This window comes from Meriones unguiculatus, chromosome 3, assembly GCF_030254825.1.
Source record: "Meriones unguiculatus strain TT.TT164.6M chromosome 3, Bangor_MerUng_6.1, whole genome shotgun sequence".
Lineage (NCBI taxonomy): Eukaryota > Metazoa > Chordata > Mammalia > Rodentia > Muridae > Meriones > Meriones unguiculatus.
Window position 1 is genome coordinate 10,556,740 of NC_083351.1, and position 20,392 is coordinate 10,577,131.

At 42.7% G+C, this 20,392-nt stretch overlaps 1 protein-coding gene across 3 annotated transcripts in view; it reads left to right on the plus strand.

Moving 5' to 3' along the window:
- The window catches only part of LOC110545039 (protein DDI1 homolog 2), a 43,218-nt gene that overhangs the window by 13,236 nt on the left and 9,590 nt on the right, over positions 1 to 20,392 (plus strand). The window contains exons 3-9 of one of the 3 annotated variants that reach the window (XM_021630874.2): positions 312 to 548; positions 3,238 to 3,364; positions 6,029 to 6,156; positions 9,129 to 9,257; positions 12,655 to 12,758; positions 16,072 to 16,261; positions 19,509 to 19,571. In XM_021630874.2, the coding sequence (XP_021486549.1) occupies positions 312 to 548; positions 3,238 to 3,364; positions 6,029 to 6,156; positions 9,129 to 9,257; positions 12,655 to 12,758; positions 16,072 to 16,261; positions 19,509 to 19,525 (932 nt within the window). In that variant the 3' untranslated portion in view covers positions 19,526 to 19,571. Of the gene's footprint in view, positions 1 to 311; positions 549 to 3,237; positions 3,365 to 6,028; positions 6,157 to 9,128; positions 9,258 to 12,654; positions 12,759 to 16,071; positions 16,262 to 19,508; positions 19,572 to 20,392 lie in introns of those variants that run through there. The other 2 variants (XM_060379140.1, XM_060379141.1) reach the window with 2 other exon arrangements.

Genomic DNA, 20,392 nt, shown 5'->3' on the forward strand with positions numbered 1-20,392 from the left:
CAGAAGTCAGAATAGGGTGTGGGATGTTCCTAAAACTGGTGTTGCAAGTTGTTTTGAGCTACCATGTGGATGCTATGAACTGAACCCTGGTCCTCTGCAAGAGCAACCAGTGTCTTAATCTCTGAACTGTCTTTCCAGAGTACCCTCTTCTCATACTCTTTTCTGCCAATTTACTCTTAGAGGAAGAACAGAGTGGCATAGTGTGTCTACAGTTATCCTTATGTCGAATGAGTGAGTGTTTTGCTGTGTTTTTCAATGCTTATTTTGATACTATGCATCATTTGGGTAAACTTGTTGATTGATCTCAACAGACTTACCCCGGATCGACTTCAGTAGCATAGCTGTGCCTGGTGCGTCAAACCCCCAACAGCGCCAGCTGCCCAGAGCACAGGCTCAGCACTCATCTCCTGGGGAAATAGCATCGTCTCCTCAAGGCTTAGACAATCCAGCCCTCCTTCGAGACATGCTGCTGGCCAACCCACATGAGCTGTCCTTGCTGAAGGAGCGTAACCCACCCCTGGCAGAAGCTCTACTCAGTGGAGATCTTGGTAAGCTCACCCACGTGAGGGGTGGCAGGATGACCTGAGGGGAAGTAGTTGTGCCAGAGCAAATGCACAAGACCCAGGCAACTGTCTCAGTCCATTGGCTCTGCGGTGATTCTTGTACAGACCCTCTGTTGATGAGAGGTGAATTAATGTAATCTCAAAGACTGGGTTAATTGACAGTCATGTTTGTATTTCATTGAAATCGTCTTGATTGTGGGGGAGGGGTCTTTTCAACCATTAGGGCCTCTGCCTCCCGAGTGCTGTGATTAAGAGCATATGCCTAGCTTCTTTTTAAAATTTCTTAATTTTGGGGCTGGAGCTATAGCTCGGAGGTTAAGAACACTGGTTGTTCTTCCAAAGATCCTGAGTTCAATTCCCAGCAACCACATGGTGGCTTACAACCATCTATAGTGAGATCTGGTGCCCTTTTCTGCTATGCTGTATAAATAAATAAATAAATAAATAAATAAATAAATAAATAAATAAATAATTTCTTAATTTTACCTAGGCATGGTGGTGCATGTCTTTAATCCCAGCACTTAATGAGGCAGAGGCAGGCAGATCTCTGTCAGTTCGAGGGCAGCCTGGTCTAAAAAGTGAGTCCTGGACAGCCAAGGCTATGCAGAGAAACCCTGTCTTGAAAAATGAAAAAGGGAGAAAAAAAATCTTGTATGTATCTGTACTTGTGGCCACAGCTTACATATATAGAGGTCAGAGGACAACCTTGGGTGTCAGCCCTCATATTCCACCTTGTTTTTGAGAGCAGGGTCTCTGTTGTTTGTCACTATACTGTCTATACCAAGCTAGCTGGTATGTGAGCTTCTGGGGGTTCTCTCACCATAGGAGCACTGCTATACAGATGTGTGTGACTGCATGGGTTCTGGGGCCTGAACTCAGGATCCATTTTCCACACTATACACATTTTGTATAGCTGCACAGCACACCCCACAGCCATGGTAGAGGACAGCTCTCATGAGCATGTTCTCTGCTGCCCCCTGTGGGGAGCCAGGGGTTGAATTCAGAAAATCAGACTGGTTTACAAGTGCCTCTACCACTTGAGTGTTGCCATTAAAGGCATGTGCCACCAGGCCTGGCTTGGCTTCAGTCTTTTTAAAGTTGGAGTTGCATGTATAGACCATGTGGCAACCTCAGGTAGCACCCTCAAGAATGTCATCTAGCTCCTCTGAGGCAGGGTTGCTTCCTGCTAGGCTGGGCTGGCTGGCAGCAGGCCTCAGGAGCTCTGGAGCAAGTGTGCACTGTCATCTCCAGCAGTCTTACGTCGGTATGCTTTTCACACGAGCACAGGTCCTCATGCTGGCAAGTTAAGCACATTACCCACGGAAGCAATCTTGGCCAGAAAGTCCCCCTGTGTTTCTTCTAGTCAGTTTCCTCTTCATAGGCAACACTTTACTGATAATCATTGATCTGTTTTATCTACTTGCAAACTTTATGCATTTGAGGTAGGAGAGTATACTCTTTCATGTCAAGGTTTCTTTTCACTTAATATTTAGGTGCATCCTGTTGAGAATGTTTGTAGTTCACATGACATTGCCTTGGTGTCCTTCATTCCTTTCTTTCTTTTTTAAGATAGTCAACATTATAGTCCCTGATGGCTTCAAGCCTACAGAGACCTTACTGCCTCTGCCTCTTTAAGTGCCAGATTTAAAGGTGTGCACAGCCATGCCCAACTCCTTAATTGTGTTAGCATATTAATTGTCAGAGACTAGTTTGGACACATTTACATACTGATTTTTGTTGTAATTACATCCTATAGTAGTAAGCAGTGCTCTCTGTTACCTTTCCTGCATGTTTTCCATCAAGAGCATGAAATGTGATAGACTGATTTCTACTTTGCTGATCCAGCTTAAGACCGACTGCGGTACAAAGGAAATGAGCACAGATGAGGAAAAGGGAATTATACAGGGCTCTGTTTTGTTCTTCGTGGTAAGGTAGTGACTACAGTTGGGGAGTGGAGGAGAGAAGGCATCTCTGCCTCATTTGGGCATATAGAGAAGCTGCTAAACTGAGTAGAAACAATGTAATGGAACTTCTAATAATAATAAAAAGGGGCAGTAAGAGTTGGTGAGGCAGCTGATCTGGTGAAGATGAGGAAGCAGGTTGGAGGCGAAACCTGACAATGCAAGTTCAGTCTTTGGAACTGAACCCACATGGAGTAGAAGGAGGGAGCTGATTCCCACAGATCAATTCTCTTCTGATCCATTTAGAGCCTGTGGCTGCACAAAGATACACATGGCTACACAAACACAAATGTAAAGAAGAAAAGCCAAATTCAGTGTTTAGCACAAACAGGTAATCCTAGCACCCAGGAAGCTGCAGCAGAAGTTTGAGGTCAAAATGTTAAGAAACGGAGACACATTCTTATCTTCTGACTTTTAAGCTAAGGCATACAAGATTGTAGCTGCGAAAATTCTGTTCACATACACATCTGAAGTAAAAGGTTTTTGATGATACTGTTTTACGAGATAGGGTTTCTATGTAGTCCTGGCTGTCCTGAAACTTGCTTTGTAAGCCAGGCTGCCTTTAAACTCAGATTTGCCTGCCCCTGTCTCCTGAGTGCTGGGATAAAAGGCAGGCACCACCACTACTCAGCTGAAATAAAAGCAGTCTTAAAATTATGGATTAAAAAAAATGAAAGTGTAGAGCTAAATATGTCTCTCCCTTATTTTTGTAGAGAAATTTACTAGGGTCCTGGTGGAGCAGCAACAGGACAGAGCCCGGAGAGAACAAGAAAGGATTCGTCTGTTTTCTGCTGACCCCTTTGATCTGGAAGCACAGGCAAAGATAGAAGAGGATATAAGGTAAGGTCCATTGACCTAATGAGCAAGTTCACAGCCTCCAGGTCATCAGGCATTAGCTGGACCTCTGCTTGGAGCAGCTCCCCTGTCTCCAGGTTGAGATAATAATCTCAGTCTTTTCAGGTAAATCTCTTTCATTGTCCTAACATTTTGATCCAGTATTTCAAATATGCTTAATGACTTCCTGCTCTCAAGTTTTGTGAACGCTTTCTGATTAGCAGACAAAACAACTTAAAGCTAGGTAGGTGACCCTAGGACAGACAGGAGAAACCCCATCTGTTGAGATCAGACTGGTTATGAAGGCTGATTTCAATCCTGATTAAATCAGAGCTTGAAGGTGATTGAATTAGAGAGCTCTGCACAAGCAGAGTCTGGTAGTCCGGTGTCTGTCTTCTTTCTTTTGGTTTTTTTGCTGTCTCAGTTGGTGGATAAGCTCTCTGCCTGGCACATTTCCTACCCTGAGCCTCTGATGCAGTGGTTCCCTGATGGGCCCGTATTAAAAGCATACAGTATGCTTTTAAAACTGCAGGTGCTTGAGTCTTTTCTGTAGTCTGTGAGTCAGGATCTTCCAGAGTAGAGCCTAGGCAAGTACAGTGATCCTAATGGCAGTGCTGGCTACATTGTTATTCAGAACCAAGATACTGTCTGATGAAATGGCTATCTGCTCCCCAACCCCAATTTAGTTTTTGTTGCTAATTGTGAAAATCCTGTAACTAAGAGGAACAAATCCAGTGATTTCCCTATTATACCAAGTAGGGTGGGAGCTTTCTCTTGTTACCTAATTTACTTGCTTTATCATACTCATAGGCTCTTGCCCACTCTTTTGCCTACATTGAGGACTTTGTCATTCATACCTGCTAGACTAGTCCTTTATTACCAGGCTGCATCTCTGACCCGCTGACTGTACTTGAAATTGAAGAAATATAAATTGTATTCCATAATTAATTGAAAGCCCTAAGCTATTTGCTCATATTCTCAGGGTTAAGTGTTCTCATTAACTGCATCACAAATTGCTATTTTCCCCCCTTTCCTACACAGTTAGGCAAGTGTTCTGCCACTGAATCACATCCAGTTCTGCTTTTACATTTTATTTTTGAGACAAGATCTCACTGAGTTGCTAAGCTGACCTTAACTCAGCTTCCTTCCTACCTTGGCTTCCCTACTAGCTGGGACTTTAGGCCTTAATCAGATGTTTTTGACTGTCTATGGACATAGCTTAACTAGCTGAGTGTGCCCAGAGAAATAAACAGTTTGTTCTTGCTAGGTCACATTGCAGCTGTAATGTTCAAGCATTGTCACATTCATCCTGGGAAAGGAGGTGGGAAGGCGTCATAGACAAACCGAAAAACCCTGGAAGTAGAGTGTATCATGCCCAGACAAGTCGTTTCCTACAAGGCTATGGTAAAGGAAACTGGGTAGCCTGAGGAAAGCAGAGTGCCAGGTTACTTAGTAACCCGTGTTGGCCTGACAGTGCTGTGTATCTGGGGCTGCCCTGAAGCTCTTTTTGCTTATTTGGTTGACTCATTGGGTTTTCTTGTTGTTTTGAGTCAGGGTCTCACTATGTAGCCCTGGTTAGCCTTGAACTCAAAGGTTTTCTTACCTCCAAGTGTGCCACCATGCATGGTAAATATTTATTTTAATTTTTTTGCAGTGTGAGTGTGATTACACCAATTTGTTGGTGTGTGTATACATGTGACGTGTGGCAGTCAGAACACAGTTTGCTGGAGTTGGATATCTCCTTTTTCCTTGTGGTACCAGGGAATGGAACTCAGGTCTTTAGGCTTAGAGGCAAGATTCTTTACCCACGGAGCTATCTCATAGGCTCCTTGCCCTTAAACAAGTGGTTCTTAACCTGTGTGTGGGGGGGGGGGGATTGAATGACCCTTTCATGAGATTCACATATTAGATATTTATATTATGATTCATTATGGTAGATTCACATATTAGATATTTACATTATGATTCATTATGGTAGCAAGTTTACACTTAAAAATCAATGAAATAATTTTATGGTTGGGGGTCACCAAATCATGAGGAATTCTATTAAAGGTTTGCAGTATTGGGAAGGTTGAGAGCCAGTGTCTTGTTAGCTCTGTGTTGTGGTACATTCCTTTAACTCCAGCACTTAGAAGGCAGGGGCAGGCATATCTCATGATATGCCAGCCTGGTCTACAGAGCTAAGACAACTAGAGCTACCCAGAGAAACCCTGTTTCAAAAAAGTCCAAACCAAGACAATAACAAAACCCCAAAATATAGGCGCATTCTTGCAGGGCATGCTGGCACACATTTTAATCTCAACACTGGAAAGGCTTACACATTCAAGTCCAGCCTGGGCTATGGAGTAAGAACCTGTCTCAAGTAGTATTCATGAAATGTCAATGTTTGGTAAGATACAAAGAGCTGTGGCCTTGCTTTCAAGGAGTTTACTTTTCCATTTCTGAGCTTTTAAAGAAGCATAATTGCTTTGTAAGAGGATGGTTTGGTCTTAGGTCTTTTGCCGGCTGTTTCTCATCACCTCCTGCTGAGTCACCTGTTGGGGAAAAACAGAACCAATTTCCATTCTATGATTCAGCTGCTACAGTTAGAGCAGAAACCATTTACAAATGTGTTTGTGGTGTTCTTTCCTGGAAACGGAGCTTTCAGTATGCTACTCTGGCTTGTCACAGGCAGCAGAACATCGAGGAGAACATGACGATAGCTATGGAAGAGGCCCCGGAGAGCTTCGGCCAGGTCGCCATGCTCTATATCAACTGCAGAGTGAATGGGCATCCTGTGAAAGCCTTCGTTGACTCAGGTGATGATGGGGAGAGGGGGGATTTTCTGTCTTCGTGTTGGTGATAGATTTCTTTTCCCAGTCATTTCTTATCTTGTTTTATATTGGAGTATCTCTGTCTTCTATTGTTGCTTACTGGTAGTCAGGACCTGGGAGGCATTTCCAGGTTCTTGGCCACATACCCAAAGAACTGAAGATAGAAACTGATGCATATGTTTGAACAGTGCCTACCAAGGGGCTAGAGAGATGGATGACTCAGCGGTTAAGAATACTAGCTGCTCTTCTAGAGAAACAAAGTTTGGCTCCCAACACCGATGTTAGGCACTCATAACTGTGTGTAACTCTAGCTCCAGGGCTCTCATCTGCCCTCTGCAGGCACCTGAATGCATGTAGCACACATGTATACATACATGTAAAGAAAAATTAAGTATTTTTTCTTTTTTAAATGCTTATCTAGTGCTGGGTACAGTGCCTTGGGTTGAGTGCTTAATGGTAAAGCCACCTGTTGGAAGCTTCAGGACATATATGTGAGAAACGGACAAATGCATGGCTCCCCAGTGCAGTCATCCCTTCCTGTACACCAAGCACCATGCTAGATGCCTGGTGCATTTTACAGCATTGCATTTCTCCTCAGACCGTCCCTATGAGTCATCCTGTGTTCCTGTTTTATGAGTAAGGACATGAAGGCCTAGAGAGGTCAAGTCCTTGTCCCGGAAGTGACCATTAGACTGCTCCACTGCTCCACAGGCAGAAGATGTGTGGCTGCGAGCTAAATTAACTTTCCCCACATTCATTTGTGGGAGCAAGGACAGAATTGCCTTCTAGATTTCCTAGACTTAGGACCTCATAGGAGTTTTGGCTTTTTTTTTTTTTTTTTTTTTTTTTTTTTTTGTGGAGGTGGTCAGGGTAGAACCCAGGGCATTGCCTGCTAAGCAGTCACTACCACCATTTTGTAGCACCTTAGTCACTGCTCTAACTGCTTTTGTGTCCAAGATCTGCCAGTTCCCATAAGGTATGGGTGCTTAATGCCCAGAATGTGCAGTGAATTTAGAAAACAGGGTTGGCTGTTGAGTTTGGAGCCAGGCCTAAGCACAGCTGAAACTTGAAGAAAATGAGATTAGGGGAAGGATCCTATATAAGAGGCCAGAGTGACTAGGAGACACATTCCTCCTATCTAGAAATGCTGTCTGGGTATAATGAGACTGTAAGAGTAGAGCTAGGATTGTTGGTAGATAGGATCTGAGTTTGATCTAGCACTCTGTAAATTGAACATGATAGCCCAGACCTTAACCCCAGCACTTGGGATGTAGATGCAAGAGGATCAGAAATTTAAGGCCATTCTCATCATTCATTGAGTTTGAAGCTAGCCTGTACTGTGAGACCCTGTACAAAAACAAGATGGGAGAATGTACAGTTGAAGATGAACAGGATGCAGTGGGCCTGACGTTGGAGCACTGTGACTTGACCCTGTTTTATAAAAATGGACCCTTTGAAGGTTATTCAATAGGTGAAGAAATTATTTGAAGGTGATAGTTTGGGGTTACTGCGGGCAGAGTCAGAGTTGGAAGAATTGCATAACTCTGAGGAGGGTCATACTTGCTTTAAATTACATATGCAGTTCAGAGCCAGAGAAGATTCCACTCAGGAGGAAGACGGACGAAAGCCAGACCAACAGCTGTGATGAGATGAGAGAAGGTCAGAAATAGCAGGCATTGCAGAGACCTTACTTGTAGGTTCAGGACAGTCGAAGGGCAGAGTGAAGACAGTGGGAGTCACCATTGAACTACACCACAGTTTCAAGATCGTGAGAAGGTCATTTCATTGGCAGAGATCTAAAATGAGTTTGGGAGGAGACAGCAGTCAAGGAAGAGGCTAGGGCCAAACAAAGATTACTGAAGTATCAGCCTGCTACAATTGAGGACATGCACCCTGAGAGAGAAAGTGCTCTCAAGTACTGCCGGTAGCACGGTTGTCTAACATGCACACGGCCCTGGATACGATGCCAGCACTGTATAAAACTTCATAGGAGTACAGTGGAGCGTGTTTGTGATCTTAGCGCCTCAGGAGGTAGACACAAGAGTCCTGAGCTGGACAGCACTGGAGCTGTGGTGAGAACTTATGCCAAGAAGAAACCATCCTATTTGCCCTCAGCCTTAAAAGAAAAGGGGAGCCATGTGTAGTTCATTTCTAACTTTGGGGAAAAATAGAGACTTTTTGTTGTTTTTGTGGGTGGTGGGGAGCAGGTAGCGGGTATTATTTATTTATTTGAGCCAGGATTTCTCTGTGTAGCCTTGGCTGTCTTGGAACTCACTCTGTAGACCAGGGTGGCCTCCAATTCACAGAGATCCTTCTGCCTCTGCCTTCTGAGTGCTGAAATTAAAGGTATGTGCCACCATGCCCAGCTTTTTTCTAACATGGTTTTGGGGTTCCTTGTCCATGTTAGGTAAGTGGTCTACCACTGAGCTATACTTCTAACTGGAGGGTTCTAACCTTTAAGTAAAATTCACTTGAATTTGTGTGTTGAAGTACACACCGGTAATCCCAGGAGGCTGAATGAGGATTGCATGTTCAAGAATACTTTGGCTACATAGGGAAAGAGACTCTGACTTAAACAAGAAACAAAAAGATGAAAGGTTCTAAGTGTAAAGAACTGTTTAACATAACATCGCTGTCTGTGGACACAGTGGCAGCATTGCGTTTTAGAAGGTCACTTCCTGATAAGCTCGTTCTCTGTTGGTGAAATTGTAGCTTTCATTTACTCCATAAACAACATACTCTTTTCTCAGTCCTGCTTCTATGCTGTTAGGTTCTGGTATGGAAATGAAAATTGAATTGAGCAGGGGGTATTGGTGCACCTCTGTAAAGTCCTGGAGCATTCTGGTGGAAGCAGGAGGAAAAGCAGGGGTTTTAAAAAATAAATCAAAGATCAACTAAGCAGGATGATGTTACGTGGCATATATATTTTACAGTCTGATACTCTTCTCTCCCTCCAGGTGCCCAGATGACTATTATGAGCCAGGCTTGTGCAGAAAGGTGTAACATAATGAGACTGGTGGACCGTCGGTGGGCTGGCATTGCCAAAGGAGTGGGCACACAGAAGATTATTGGAAGGGTGCATCTAGGTGAGTAAAGGCAGGCAGGTTGCTGCTTTTTTTTTTTTTTTTGTAGGGTGGTGAGTTTTAAAGTTCTTTCATAAGTATCTCTTGATTGATGTGGCAGGTGTATTGTCTTTGGGTATATCCGCTTCTGTGCAGGTTAGAGGACAACTTTAGGAGTTGGTTCTGGCTTTACACCCTTGCATAAGTCCCTGGACTTGAATTCAGGTTGCCAGGCTTTTGTGGCCAGTACTTCACTTGCTGAGACATCTGCTGACCCTAGAATATGGCTTCTTTCCCTCTAGCTTGGCTAGGTCAGAGGTCATTTCCAAAACAATGTTAGACAATGCATTTTAATCTTCTTGTTGTCAGTATTGCTGAATGCTCTTGGAATATATAGTCCTTTCTCCTTTCAGCTCCCCTTTAGAGTGTTTCCATATGCCTGAGTATGGGTCTCTTCATTTCTTGTACTCATGTCTTGGTGGCTTTTTCAGTCTGTAAATGCATCTTTCAGTTCCATCATGTTACCCAGTGCCTTAGCACATGCTAAGCACACTCCACAACAAGGCTGTCCTCCAGCTCCTTGATGTTCTTCACTGTGATCCAGTCAAAATAGTCATCTGTGCTAGGCTTATGCTCCACATTCAGAGGTTCATCCAGTTTGTGTGTGTGAGTGTTTGTGTGTGTGTGTGTGTGTGTGTGTGTGTGTGTGAGAGAGAGAGAGAGAGAGAGAGAGAGAGAGAGAGAGAGAGACTGACTCCAGGAGAGGGGTCCAAGATATTGATTGATCTAGAAATTAAAAAAATAAACAAAGAAACCTTTCTAGAACCCCTGTAGATATAGAGCTAGAGGTATATTTCCATAGTGATTCTAGATCCCATCAAGTAGGCTATAAGACTACCTTCACAGACCCTTTATTGTAAGAACTGGCAAAATATAGCAAGGGTAGTTTCCAACACAGACTACATGTATTGCATGGACCCAAAATAGCAGACTTATTTAAGATGTGAAATTTTTGTGTGTTTGAAGTTCTTTCTGGTTTTGTTTGAAGATTTAGTTGTTGAGTGGTTTTTTTGTGCTGTGTGTGTCTGGTGCTCTTGGGAGTTCAGAAGAGGATATCAGATCCTCTGGAATTAGAATTCCAGGTGGTTGTGATCCTTCATGTGGGTGCTAAGAGCCTAATCTGGGTCCTCTGAAAGAGCAACAAGTGTTTAACCTCTGAGCCCAAGCCATCTCTCCAGCCCAATTATGTGGTTCTTGATCATCAAAACCAGAACACCCCTTTCTAGCTATCATCACCAAGGGGATATCTGCAATCTGTGGAAATTAACATGGAAATTTTGGAGCAAGACTGCTGTAGTAAATTTTTAGAAAAATGGCTGTTGAGCTATATATTGTTTTTATTTGTTGTGATTATCACAGTGGTATTATTTAACCTGCTATCACAAATAATAAGACACAGACAACTATTAAATTCAGAATTGCCTTATTTGCTTTGGACTGGGCAGATATTTTTCTTATACTGTCTCAGTATCCTCACCATCCATCTCTTAGCCCCCATCTAGTGCCATCCACCTTAAGCCTCCACATCTAGTCTACCTTTCATCCATAATTTCATGGTACTTGCTTATATTCATCTGGGCCTTTCCATACCATAACTGGAGTCTATCCTTTTGGCCTATGAGGTTTCTTCTCCATGGTAACCCATTGTAGCGTCCTACTTCCTCCTTTCTTCCCAAATGATGCCCAACTAATTTAAGTATCCTCACACTTTAAGTCATACTTTATCTTAATTTGGTGGAAGAAATAAGCTCCCAGTAACTACACTTAAAACCTGAAAAATCTCAGTTCAATTACTGTTTATTTTCTATTTACTACAATACAAGACAGAATTTTAAGGTGTTCTGAGATAGCTGAATATCCATGTAGAGAGAGGAATTGGAAACCAGACCAGCTTCACAGCACACATGTATCAGTTGTCCAGATTACAGCCCAAATGTGGGGTTGAAGGATGGTTGAATTGGCAGAGTGCTTTCTATGCAAGTATGCGAATAGACCGGAAGATCTTGGGGGCTAGAAAGCCATCCAACCCAGCCAAAATAGTGAGTCCTTTGTTCTCTGAGACCCTTTTTCAAAAACTATAGTAGAGCGCAATAGAGGAAATGACACTTGGCATCAACCTCTGGCTTCCACATACATGTCCACACGTGCACCTACGCATGTATATACACTACTTGCTACTTTATAGTAGCAAAGTAATTTTAATTTTTAAAATTTTATGTTTATGTCTGTTTGCCTGCATTTAAGTCTTTGCAGATGTATGCCTGGACTATGGAAGCCAAAAGAGGGCATAGGACCCCTAGACCTGGAGTTAAAGGTGATTTTGAGCTGCCCTGTGGATACTGGGAATTGAACTTGGTTCTCTGCAAGAGCAGCCAGTGCTCTTAACTACTGAGCTGTACCTTCATCCACTAGTAAAGTAATATTTGTTATTTCATGTACCTTGGTGTTTTTCCTATATATATGTTTGTGTGAAGATGTCGTATCTCCTGGAACTGAAGTTACACACAGTTGTGAGCTGCCATTTCAGTGCTGGGAATTGAACCTGGATCTTCTGAAAGAGCAGCCAGTGCTCGTAACTGCTGAGCCATATCTCCAACCCCTAGTAAAGTAGTTTTTAGCCTGTGAAGTAGGAGATTGCAAGCAAAGCCAGACCTTACTTATGACTCTGATTTGATAAGTAGAAACATGATTCTTTAACAGGCCTTTTTTTGTATGAAAGTTTACTTTAAAAGGTTTAAAATATGCTGGTTCTGCCACTTTTAGGAAACTGTTGTACAAATTGTGTCTGAGTGATACAGCTTCATCTTCAACAGCCCATGTACACACATAAACTCATAAATACGCAGAGACCTTTTTTGTTAGTTTCTTTTTTTTTCCAGACAGGGTTTCTCTGTGTAGTCCTGGCTATCCTGAAACTCACTGTGTAGGCCAGGTTGGCCTCAAACTCACAGAAATTGACCTGCCTCTGCCTCCCAAATGCTAGGGTTAAAGGTGTGTGCCACTAATGCCTAGCCCTGTAGATCTTTTATAAGCATATAGAAAGCAATTGGTTAACATAAGAGAACTAACCTTATTGTTACTGTTTTTTGTTTGTTTTGTGTGTGTGTGTGTGTGTGTGTGTGTGTGTGTGTGTGTGTTTAATTCTCATAACACTTGCTTTCTTCACCAGCTGAGCTTGGATCCCAATGGCATTCAGAACAGTGGCTCTGCCCTGTCCACTTCATTTGCTTTGTAACCTGTTCACTTGTTGTGCCTTCCTGTTCTTGACTGGTTCCAGACACAGAATGATGAGTTCATTTCCACAGCTTGCCCTGGGCTCGTGGAGCCGACATCAGTAATATCTTCTCTTCTTGTGCTTTAGCTCAGGTTCAGATTGAAGGCGATTTCCTGGCGTGTTCCTTCTCGATTCTTGAAGAACAGCCTATGGACATGCTTCTGGGACTGGACATGCTTAAACGGCATCAGGTAATTAAGAGCTTTTCTATGTGTCTATACATACATGGGCACACATGTGCATGGAGGACAGAGGTTGACAACAGGTTCTTCCTTGGTCAGTCTTTATCTTATTTGTTTTAGAGAATGTCTTCCACTAAACCTAGAATTTACGAATTTGGGTAGATTGGCTGGGTGGCAACTCTAGGGATCTTCCTTTGTCTACTTCCCCAGTGCTAAGGTTATAAATATACACTGTTGCACCAAGCTTTTTACATGAATGTTGGGAAGATCCAAACTTAGGTCCTCATGCCTGCACAGCAAACACATTACCAAGCAAGATAGCATCCCAGCACTCCCTAGCCTGTGCTTTTGGTTTGTGTTTTGTTGTGCTTGTTGTTGTTTTTTAGTGAAGGTTTTGTTATGTAGCCCTGACTGTCCTGGAGCTCACTGTGCAAAGCAGGCTGCCTCTTATACCTGGGATTATAGGAGTGTACCATCATACCTGAGCCCGCCACTTTTGCTGTGTCTTTGGTATTCATATCAGTTCTGTTGTATGTAATGACAAACTAAGAACCATGGAAATGTCCTTGGTAGATTCTGTCGTCAGACAGAGTTGAAATGATTTGTCATTACAGAGTCTGCCAGCTGGATGCGGTGGTGCGTGCCTTAATCCACGCACTTGGAATAAAGAGGTGCCAGGCATCTTTGAGGCCAGCCAGAGCTACATAATGAAATGCCGTCTCGAAACAATATAAACTGGGCGATAGTAGTACCAGCCTTTAATCCCAGCACTTGAGAGACAGAGTCAGGCAGATCTCTTGAGTTCAAAGCCAACCTGGTCTACAGAGTGAGTTCCCAGAACAGCCAAGGCTACTCAGAGAAACTGTGTCCCAGAACAACACAAATCTCTCTCCTTGTAAAACCTCTAGTGATAAGTTAAATCTTGTCTGTTTTGACATTATAATCAGTTATTTTTTTAATCTGAAAAAAGTAAATTTTATTTTATGTGTGTTCTGTTTGTAAGAATTTCTGTGTGTGCCACATGCCTACCTGGTGCACTTGAAGGTAAGAAAAGAGCATTGGATCCCCTGGAACTAAAGTGTATATGGTTATGAATCGCCACGTGGGTGCTGGAAATACAGGTCCTCTGTAAGAACAAGTGTGGTTTTTTTTTTTTTTTTTTTTGAAAATGGGTTTTTTTTTTTCTCACAAAATATATCCTGATTATGGTTTTTCTTTCCTCTGCTCCCCCAGTTCCTTCTCATCTTCCTTCTTGTCCAGACCCACCTTGTGTCTCTCATTAGAAAATAAACAGGCTTCTAAGGAATTATAATAAGATATATGATAAAACAAGAATTGGACAAAACAAACAGAAAGAGAAGGCACAAGAAACAGACCCACTGGTTCAAACACTCAGGAACCCTATACAAACAAGCTATAATACACAAACGACCTAGTGCGTGCCTGTGTAGGCTCTGTGCATGCTGCCTCCGTCTCTGAGTTCATGTGAGCTTTGATCATGTTGCTGTGGAGGTCATCCATCCCTTCTGGCTCTTACATTCTTTTTCTCTCCTCTTTCACTGGGTTCCCTTATCCCTGAAGGGAGAGATGGAGTCACCTTGTTGCAGAGCTGTAAGAGTCAAGTATTCTTAACCATAACTAAGCCATCAATCTAGCCCCAGCAGTTTTATTAAGTTGAGCAATTTTAAGATTCTGATTAAAAATCAAGAGTTTTTTGATGGTTTCCTGCAGATGGTTTACTGCCTCCTTTTCTTAGATGGGGCAGTAGTTAGAAGGACCCTGAGGTTCTGGAGAATGGGAGCACTTTGTTCTTACAGGGAGAGTTATCTGACAGTACATTAATCGGTGATGGTACATTCTCATGTAAAGACTGAGGTCTGTGACATTGAAGAACATTGCTTAGTGACTTCTGGGTAATGAAATACCACTGGGTACAGCCTGAGTCCCACTGTGGGATTTTATGTAAAGTCAGAACCTTCATGCTTTTTTTGTGTGTGTTTTTCCAAACAGGGTTTCTCTGTGTAGCCTTGGACTCATTTTGTGGATCAGGCTGGCTTCAAACTCACAGAGATCCACCTGCTTCTGCCTCTGCTTCCTTGAGTGCTGGGATTAAAGTCATGTACCACCACTACCACTATATTTTAAATATTCAACCTGAGGATGTAATCAGTGGAAGAGCACTTGCCTCGTGTGTGAAAGGCTCTACATTCAGGTGCCTTAAAAAAAAAAGTCTTAAAAAATGTGTATTATATTAATTTAGCACTGTAAATAGAGGGCATGAAGCCAAGTTATAAATTTGTCACTGTCTTGCTGTTGTTTAGCATACACTGGTATTTTCTAACTTTACGGACATAAATCTCATACGTGGGCAACTGTCATTTCTTAAATAGAAATAAAAACACACAGAAAGGGATATTGTAAATAAGTAAAGTGGCCATGTAGCCCACACCTGTAATCCCCGCTCTTAGGGGCCTCAGGCAGATGGATCAAGAGATGGAGGATAGTTTAGGCTGTCGACCCTATCTCCAAACAAAGCAAAGCAAAGAAGGGTAGGGACATGCAATGGGCAGATAAAGTGCTCTTATCTGCGGTGGCTGTGCGAGCCTGATGACCCATACTTGATCTCCAGAACCCTTGATGGTTGTAGTGTCATCTGTAGTCTTAGCACTCCTACCCCAAGGTAGGATGTGGAGACAGTTGCCTAAAAGTTCATGATCCAGCTGGCCTGGAGTACACAGTAAAACATCAGAAACAAGAGATCAAATAGAGACAAGGATCAGAAGTTCAAGGCCAGGGCACTGTCTGCTTTTCCAGAGGTCCTGAGTTCAATTCCCAGCAGCCACATGGTGGCTCACAACCATCTATCCAGGGGTCTGATACCCTCTCTGCCATGCAGGTGTACATGTAGATAGAGCGTTCACATACATAAAATAAACAAATAAATAAAATCTTAAAAAAAAAAAAAAAGGAAAACAAGTTCAAGGCTAGCCTAAGCTACATGCTGAGTTGAGGGCCTACCTCTAAAATCAGAAAAATTCTAAGGAGATGTAGTAGCACACCCTGGAGACAGGCAGGAGGAGGGCAAGTTGGAGGTTGTCTTAGGCTACAAAGTGAGTTCAAGGCCATCCTGGATCATATAGCAAGACTATCCAAAAACCAGAAGTATAAAATTGATGCTTTTGGGTATATGGTAAGGTTCTGTTTGTTTTTATTTTTAAGCCATCTCTTCCTAGAAGTGTTCTTTATTGGCTGAATGTAGAACTAAGAATTGATTTTTCTGTAGGATGCTTCACCCACTGTTCTTTGCTTTCTTCTTCCAAAGTGTTCTATTGACTTGAAGAAAAATGTACTGGTGATTGGCACCACAGGCTCACAGACCACCTTCCTTCCGGAAGGGGAGTTACCAGAGTGTGCCCGCTTGGCATATGGAACTGGGCGAGAAGACATACGGCCAGAGGAGATTGCAGACCAAGAATTAGCAGAAGCCATTCAAAAATCAGCAGAGGATGCAGGTACTGGGACTGAGCATTTGAATAATGCTGTGCTATTAGTGAGGTAACTTTCTAATTTAGAATTAGCTCCACTGTTCAGCAGTAGATATGTTCACTGTCTTTTTACCTTTTCCTTCTATCTCAATACCATGATGAGAAACTCATTGGACTGGAGATGTAGCTCAGTAGTATAATATTTGCCTAGCACAAGTGAAACACTGGGTTCAGCCCCTAGTACTGCATAAGTGGGTGTGGTGATACGCACCTGGAATTCCAGCACTCTGGAGGTTTGGTTGGAATGCAAGGTTAGCTTGGAATATTTGAGACCCTGTATCAAAAAGGAGGAGAGAGGGTGGGCAGGGGGTTGCATTGCCACGGCACAGCAGGTAAAGCCACTTACTACAGAAGCCTAAAAACCAGAGCCTGTGAAGGTAGAAGAACAGCACCGACTCTACAGTTACCCTCGGACCTAGGTGTGCCCTCATGTACCGTCATAATAAAAAACTTTGAAGGACTTCTATTTGAACAGATCAAGAAAAAAGTACCTAGGTATAATGGGACATACCTAGCATAGCCAACACTCCAAGACCGGAGCAGAAGGATTACAAGTTTAGGCCCAGCTTAGGCTGAACATTGAGTTCCAGGCTGGTTTGGACCATATAGCCATACACTGTCAAACTTGAGGAGCCTGGAATGGTGGCACACACCTTAATCCTGGCACTCAAGAGGCCAAGGCAAGGCTGGACATGGTTGCACACATCTGTAATCTCAGCACTTAGGGAAGCAGAGGAAGGCATATCTGTGTGAGTTTGAGGCCAGCCTGCTCTACAACGCAAGTTCAGGACAGCCAAGGCTACACAGAGAAACCCTGTCTCGAAAAACCAAAAAAAGAAAAGAGCCAAAGGCAAAGTGGGTCTCTGTGACTTCAGGTCAGGGTGGCCTGCAAAGTGAGTTCCTGGCCAGCTGGACTACACAGTGAGACCCTGTTTCTGAAAAAACAACAACAAAAACCCAAACAAACAAAAAAAATGAGAGGAGTAAGAATCATTGCCGTGTTCAAGATTAGGTCATTACTTGCTTGGATGCTTCTAAAACATCCTGTTTTATCCATAAAGAAAACTCTACAGTAAGCATATACTTTCGAGATTAGCAGTATTTCCCTGGAAATGTGTTTCATTTTCTCAGCCTGTTTGAAGGAATGCATTATCACTGTGACCACACAGTAAAAACATTTACAGAAAGTGCTGTCCTCAAAGAGAAGAACCAGTGATGAATATAATCTTGGATTAATCAAATGTAGTAGTTGTGGTCTCTGAGGCAGCAGTGCCTCTGAAAGCAAGCTCCCTTAACACCTCAGTCTGAGGACAGAACAAAGTCCTCTGAGAAAAATGGATCAAGACAGCTTTGCTGAAATCCCTCACCTGTTACAGAACAGTGACTCTGGGGAGCATTTTCTAAAAACGGAAAAGAATTAACTTTTTAAGTGAGTTATTTTGGAGTCTTGGGTCAGGATTATTCATCAATGTGCTGGTCTCACTTTGCTTTTTCTGGTCAAGTGTCTTAGATTACGGGCTCATGGGATAGTTTTCTCCTTAAGAGAAAAGATAGTACATTCAAAAGTGAACTACGAGGTTTTGGTATGTCCTGGAGAATCCATAGCCGTGTTGCCTTGAACCTCTGGAATGGGAGCGAGTAGCTGATGTAGCTTCTAGGTTGGCCTTGGTCACAGTGCTCCCTGGAGTCATGTTTTACTCTGTGTAGACTGGGGCTTTTTGTTGAAACTGAGGTTTTGTTTTATTTTGTTTTGTTTTTAAAGAGGGAGAGGTTTGAATTACTAGCAATCATTTTAGTCTTCCCGTAAGTTCAGTGTGAACTCATTCACGTCCTTAGCCTATGGAATATAATTTGGCATCTTAGTCGGGGTGCTGACTTTTTGAGGTGTCTTCCCCTTGCACAGCCATGGGCTGTGATTAGAGAAACACTAGCTGATGGCAACAGTGTTCCTAACCCAGTAACAGCCTCCTGACATGGGCCTCTCAAATAAAGTTCAAGCAGCTAAAGTAGGTGACACATTTTCAGGATCAACAGAGGGACTGGCCAGTTTATCCATGGAACCTTGCTGCTGACATGTGGGACTTTTGCTGATTTTTTGTTTGTTTGTTTTTATAGTGTTTTAATGGTATGATGATTCTACAACATTAATTTTGTTATTTGGGGGACTGACTGCTTGGGGTCATTAAAAGTACACAATTCTGGAGAATGATATGTGACAGTATTTTCAGGAAATTATTTCTTTAGCTAATTATGAGGGTATTTGAAATCAGTAGGAGTGCTATCCTAACGTCTGTGTGCTGGTTAACTGAAGGAGAAGACAGCAGACAGCAATTAGTCAGACCTGGCTTTTCTTCTTCAGAAAATGAACCTTGAGTTGGTTGGTGGTAGCACACACCTGTAATCCCAGTATTCAGGAGGCAGAGGCCAGTGCACTTCTGAGTTTGAGGCCAACCTGGTCTACCAACCTGGTCTACTAGTGAGTTCCAGAATAGCCAGGGTTGCACAGAGAAACTCTCTCTTGAAAAACCAAAGTAGAAAGGAAAGGAAACAAAAGAAAGGAAGGAAGAAAAAAAAATGTGAACATGAGTTAGGTGTGGTGGCACCTGCCTATAAGCCCCACACTCAATATGTCAACTTCTAGGCCAGTCTGGTCTACATAGCAAGACCTTGTCTCAAAAACAAACAACAAATAAGACTATTGGGAAATTTGGAAAGCTACCACACTATTTGCTAACTTTGTAGAGTGGTCTTCGAGCAGCTCCTTTGATGAATTGATTCTGCCTACAGCATATTTGTCTCCAACATCTGTGCAGAGTTTGGAATAATTTCTTCTTGGGTGCAGTTAAAATATCTGTTGACTTGCCAGGCGTGGTGGCACATGCCTTTAATCCCAGCACTTGGGAGGCAGAGACAAACTCTGTGAGTTTGAAGCCAGCCTGATCTACAGAGTGAGTTCCAGGACAGCCAAGGCTACACAAAAGCAACTGTGTCTCAAAAAAAAAAAAAAAGTTGATGTAGAAACCTTGCTGGTTGCATTTGGAGAGAACTGAAGCAACCAGCAAGTCTTTGGGATGCCCAAACTGTGGAACCTCTTCGATTTTGACTCCTAGCTCCTGGTTTTACGGATGAGAAGGAATGAAGACTGCAGCCCTGCATGCTGTGTGGTTTTGCATTGTTAACCCACGTTTGCTTGTCTGTTTCCTAATCCAAACAGAACGTCAGAAGCCATGATGCATGTAGTGTGTGTGTACTGCAGCTGGAGTGGGCCCCAGACCAGGTATTTATAGACTCCACATTAACCTTCCATCCAGTTGTCGCCTGTGCTTTGAACAGTCTCTGTCTGGAACCATCCTAGAAATTTAAGACTTGCAGTCTCTGTTTCTCCTGGTTCAATCTGGTTACAACTAGCCTGTATATACACTTATATATGTATGTTGTCATATATACATATAAGCATAAATTCTTGTAAATTTTATCGGTTATGGGAATAGCCCAGGGGAAAGTCTTAGTAAAAAGTATTCATTTATCTTCCACCTCTGCCAGTTGAAAATACTGAATCAAGACTATTGGAATCACAGCAGTTTGTTATAGATAACTGAATTTCTTAAGCCATTTACCTTTGGAAAGCTGGAAATCCTCGTATGTTGGAAGTTTATAGAAGGGCAAACTTTTGTCTGGAAAAATAAGCCAAATGACTTATACCGAATTATAGTTAGTAATAGGTAGTCTGGGCATGGTGATGCATTCTTGCCATCACCCTTCTTGGGAAGTTGAGGCAAGAGGATTCAAGGTTTGAAATAGGCTGGACTGTATAGTGAAACTCTGTATTTGAAAACATAAAAATGTTATCAGGGTACAGTGGATGATTTCATCTGATGAAGAGCTTTTATAAGGGATTGGAGGCTGGTTGTAGTTAGACTCTAGCATTTCATCCTCCCTCTGTTTCATCTTTAGGACGTTAGGCAATAGATATAGTTAATGTCCATTAGCCTCTTTTTCTAATCCCCTATGGTACTAGCTCTTTCAGCTTCAAACATATATGCTGCTCCAATATTAAGTACAAAAAGTCCACGAAGGCTTACCTTCACTCTCACCTCT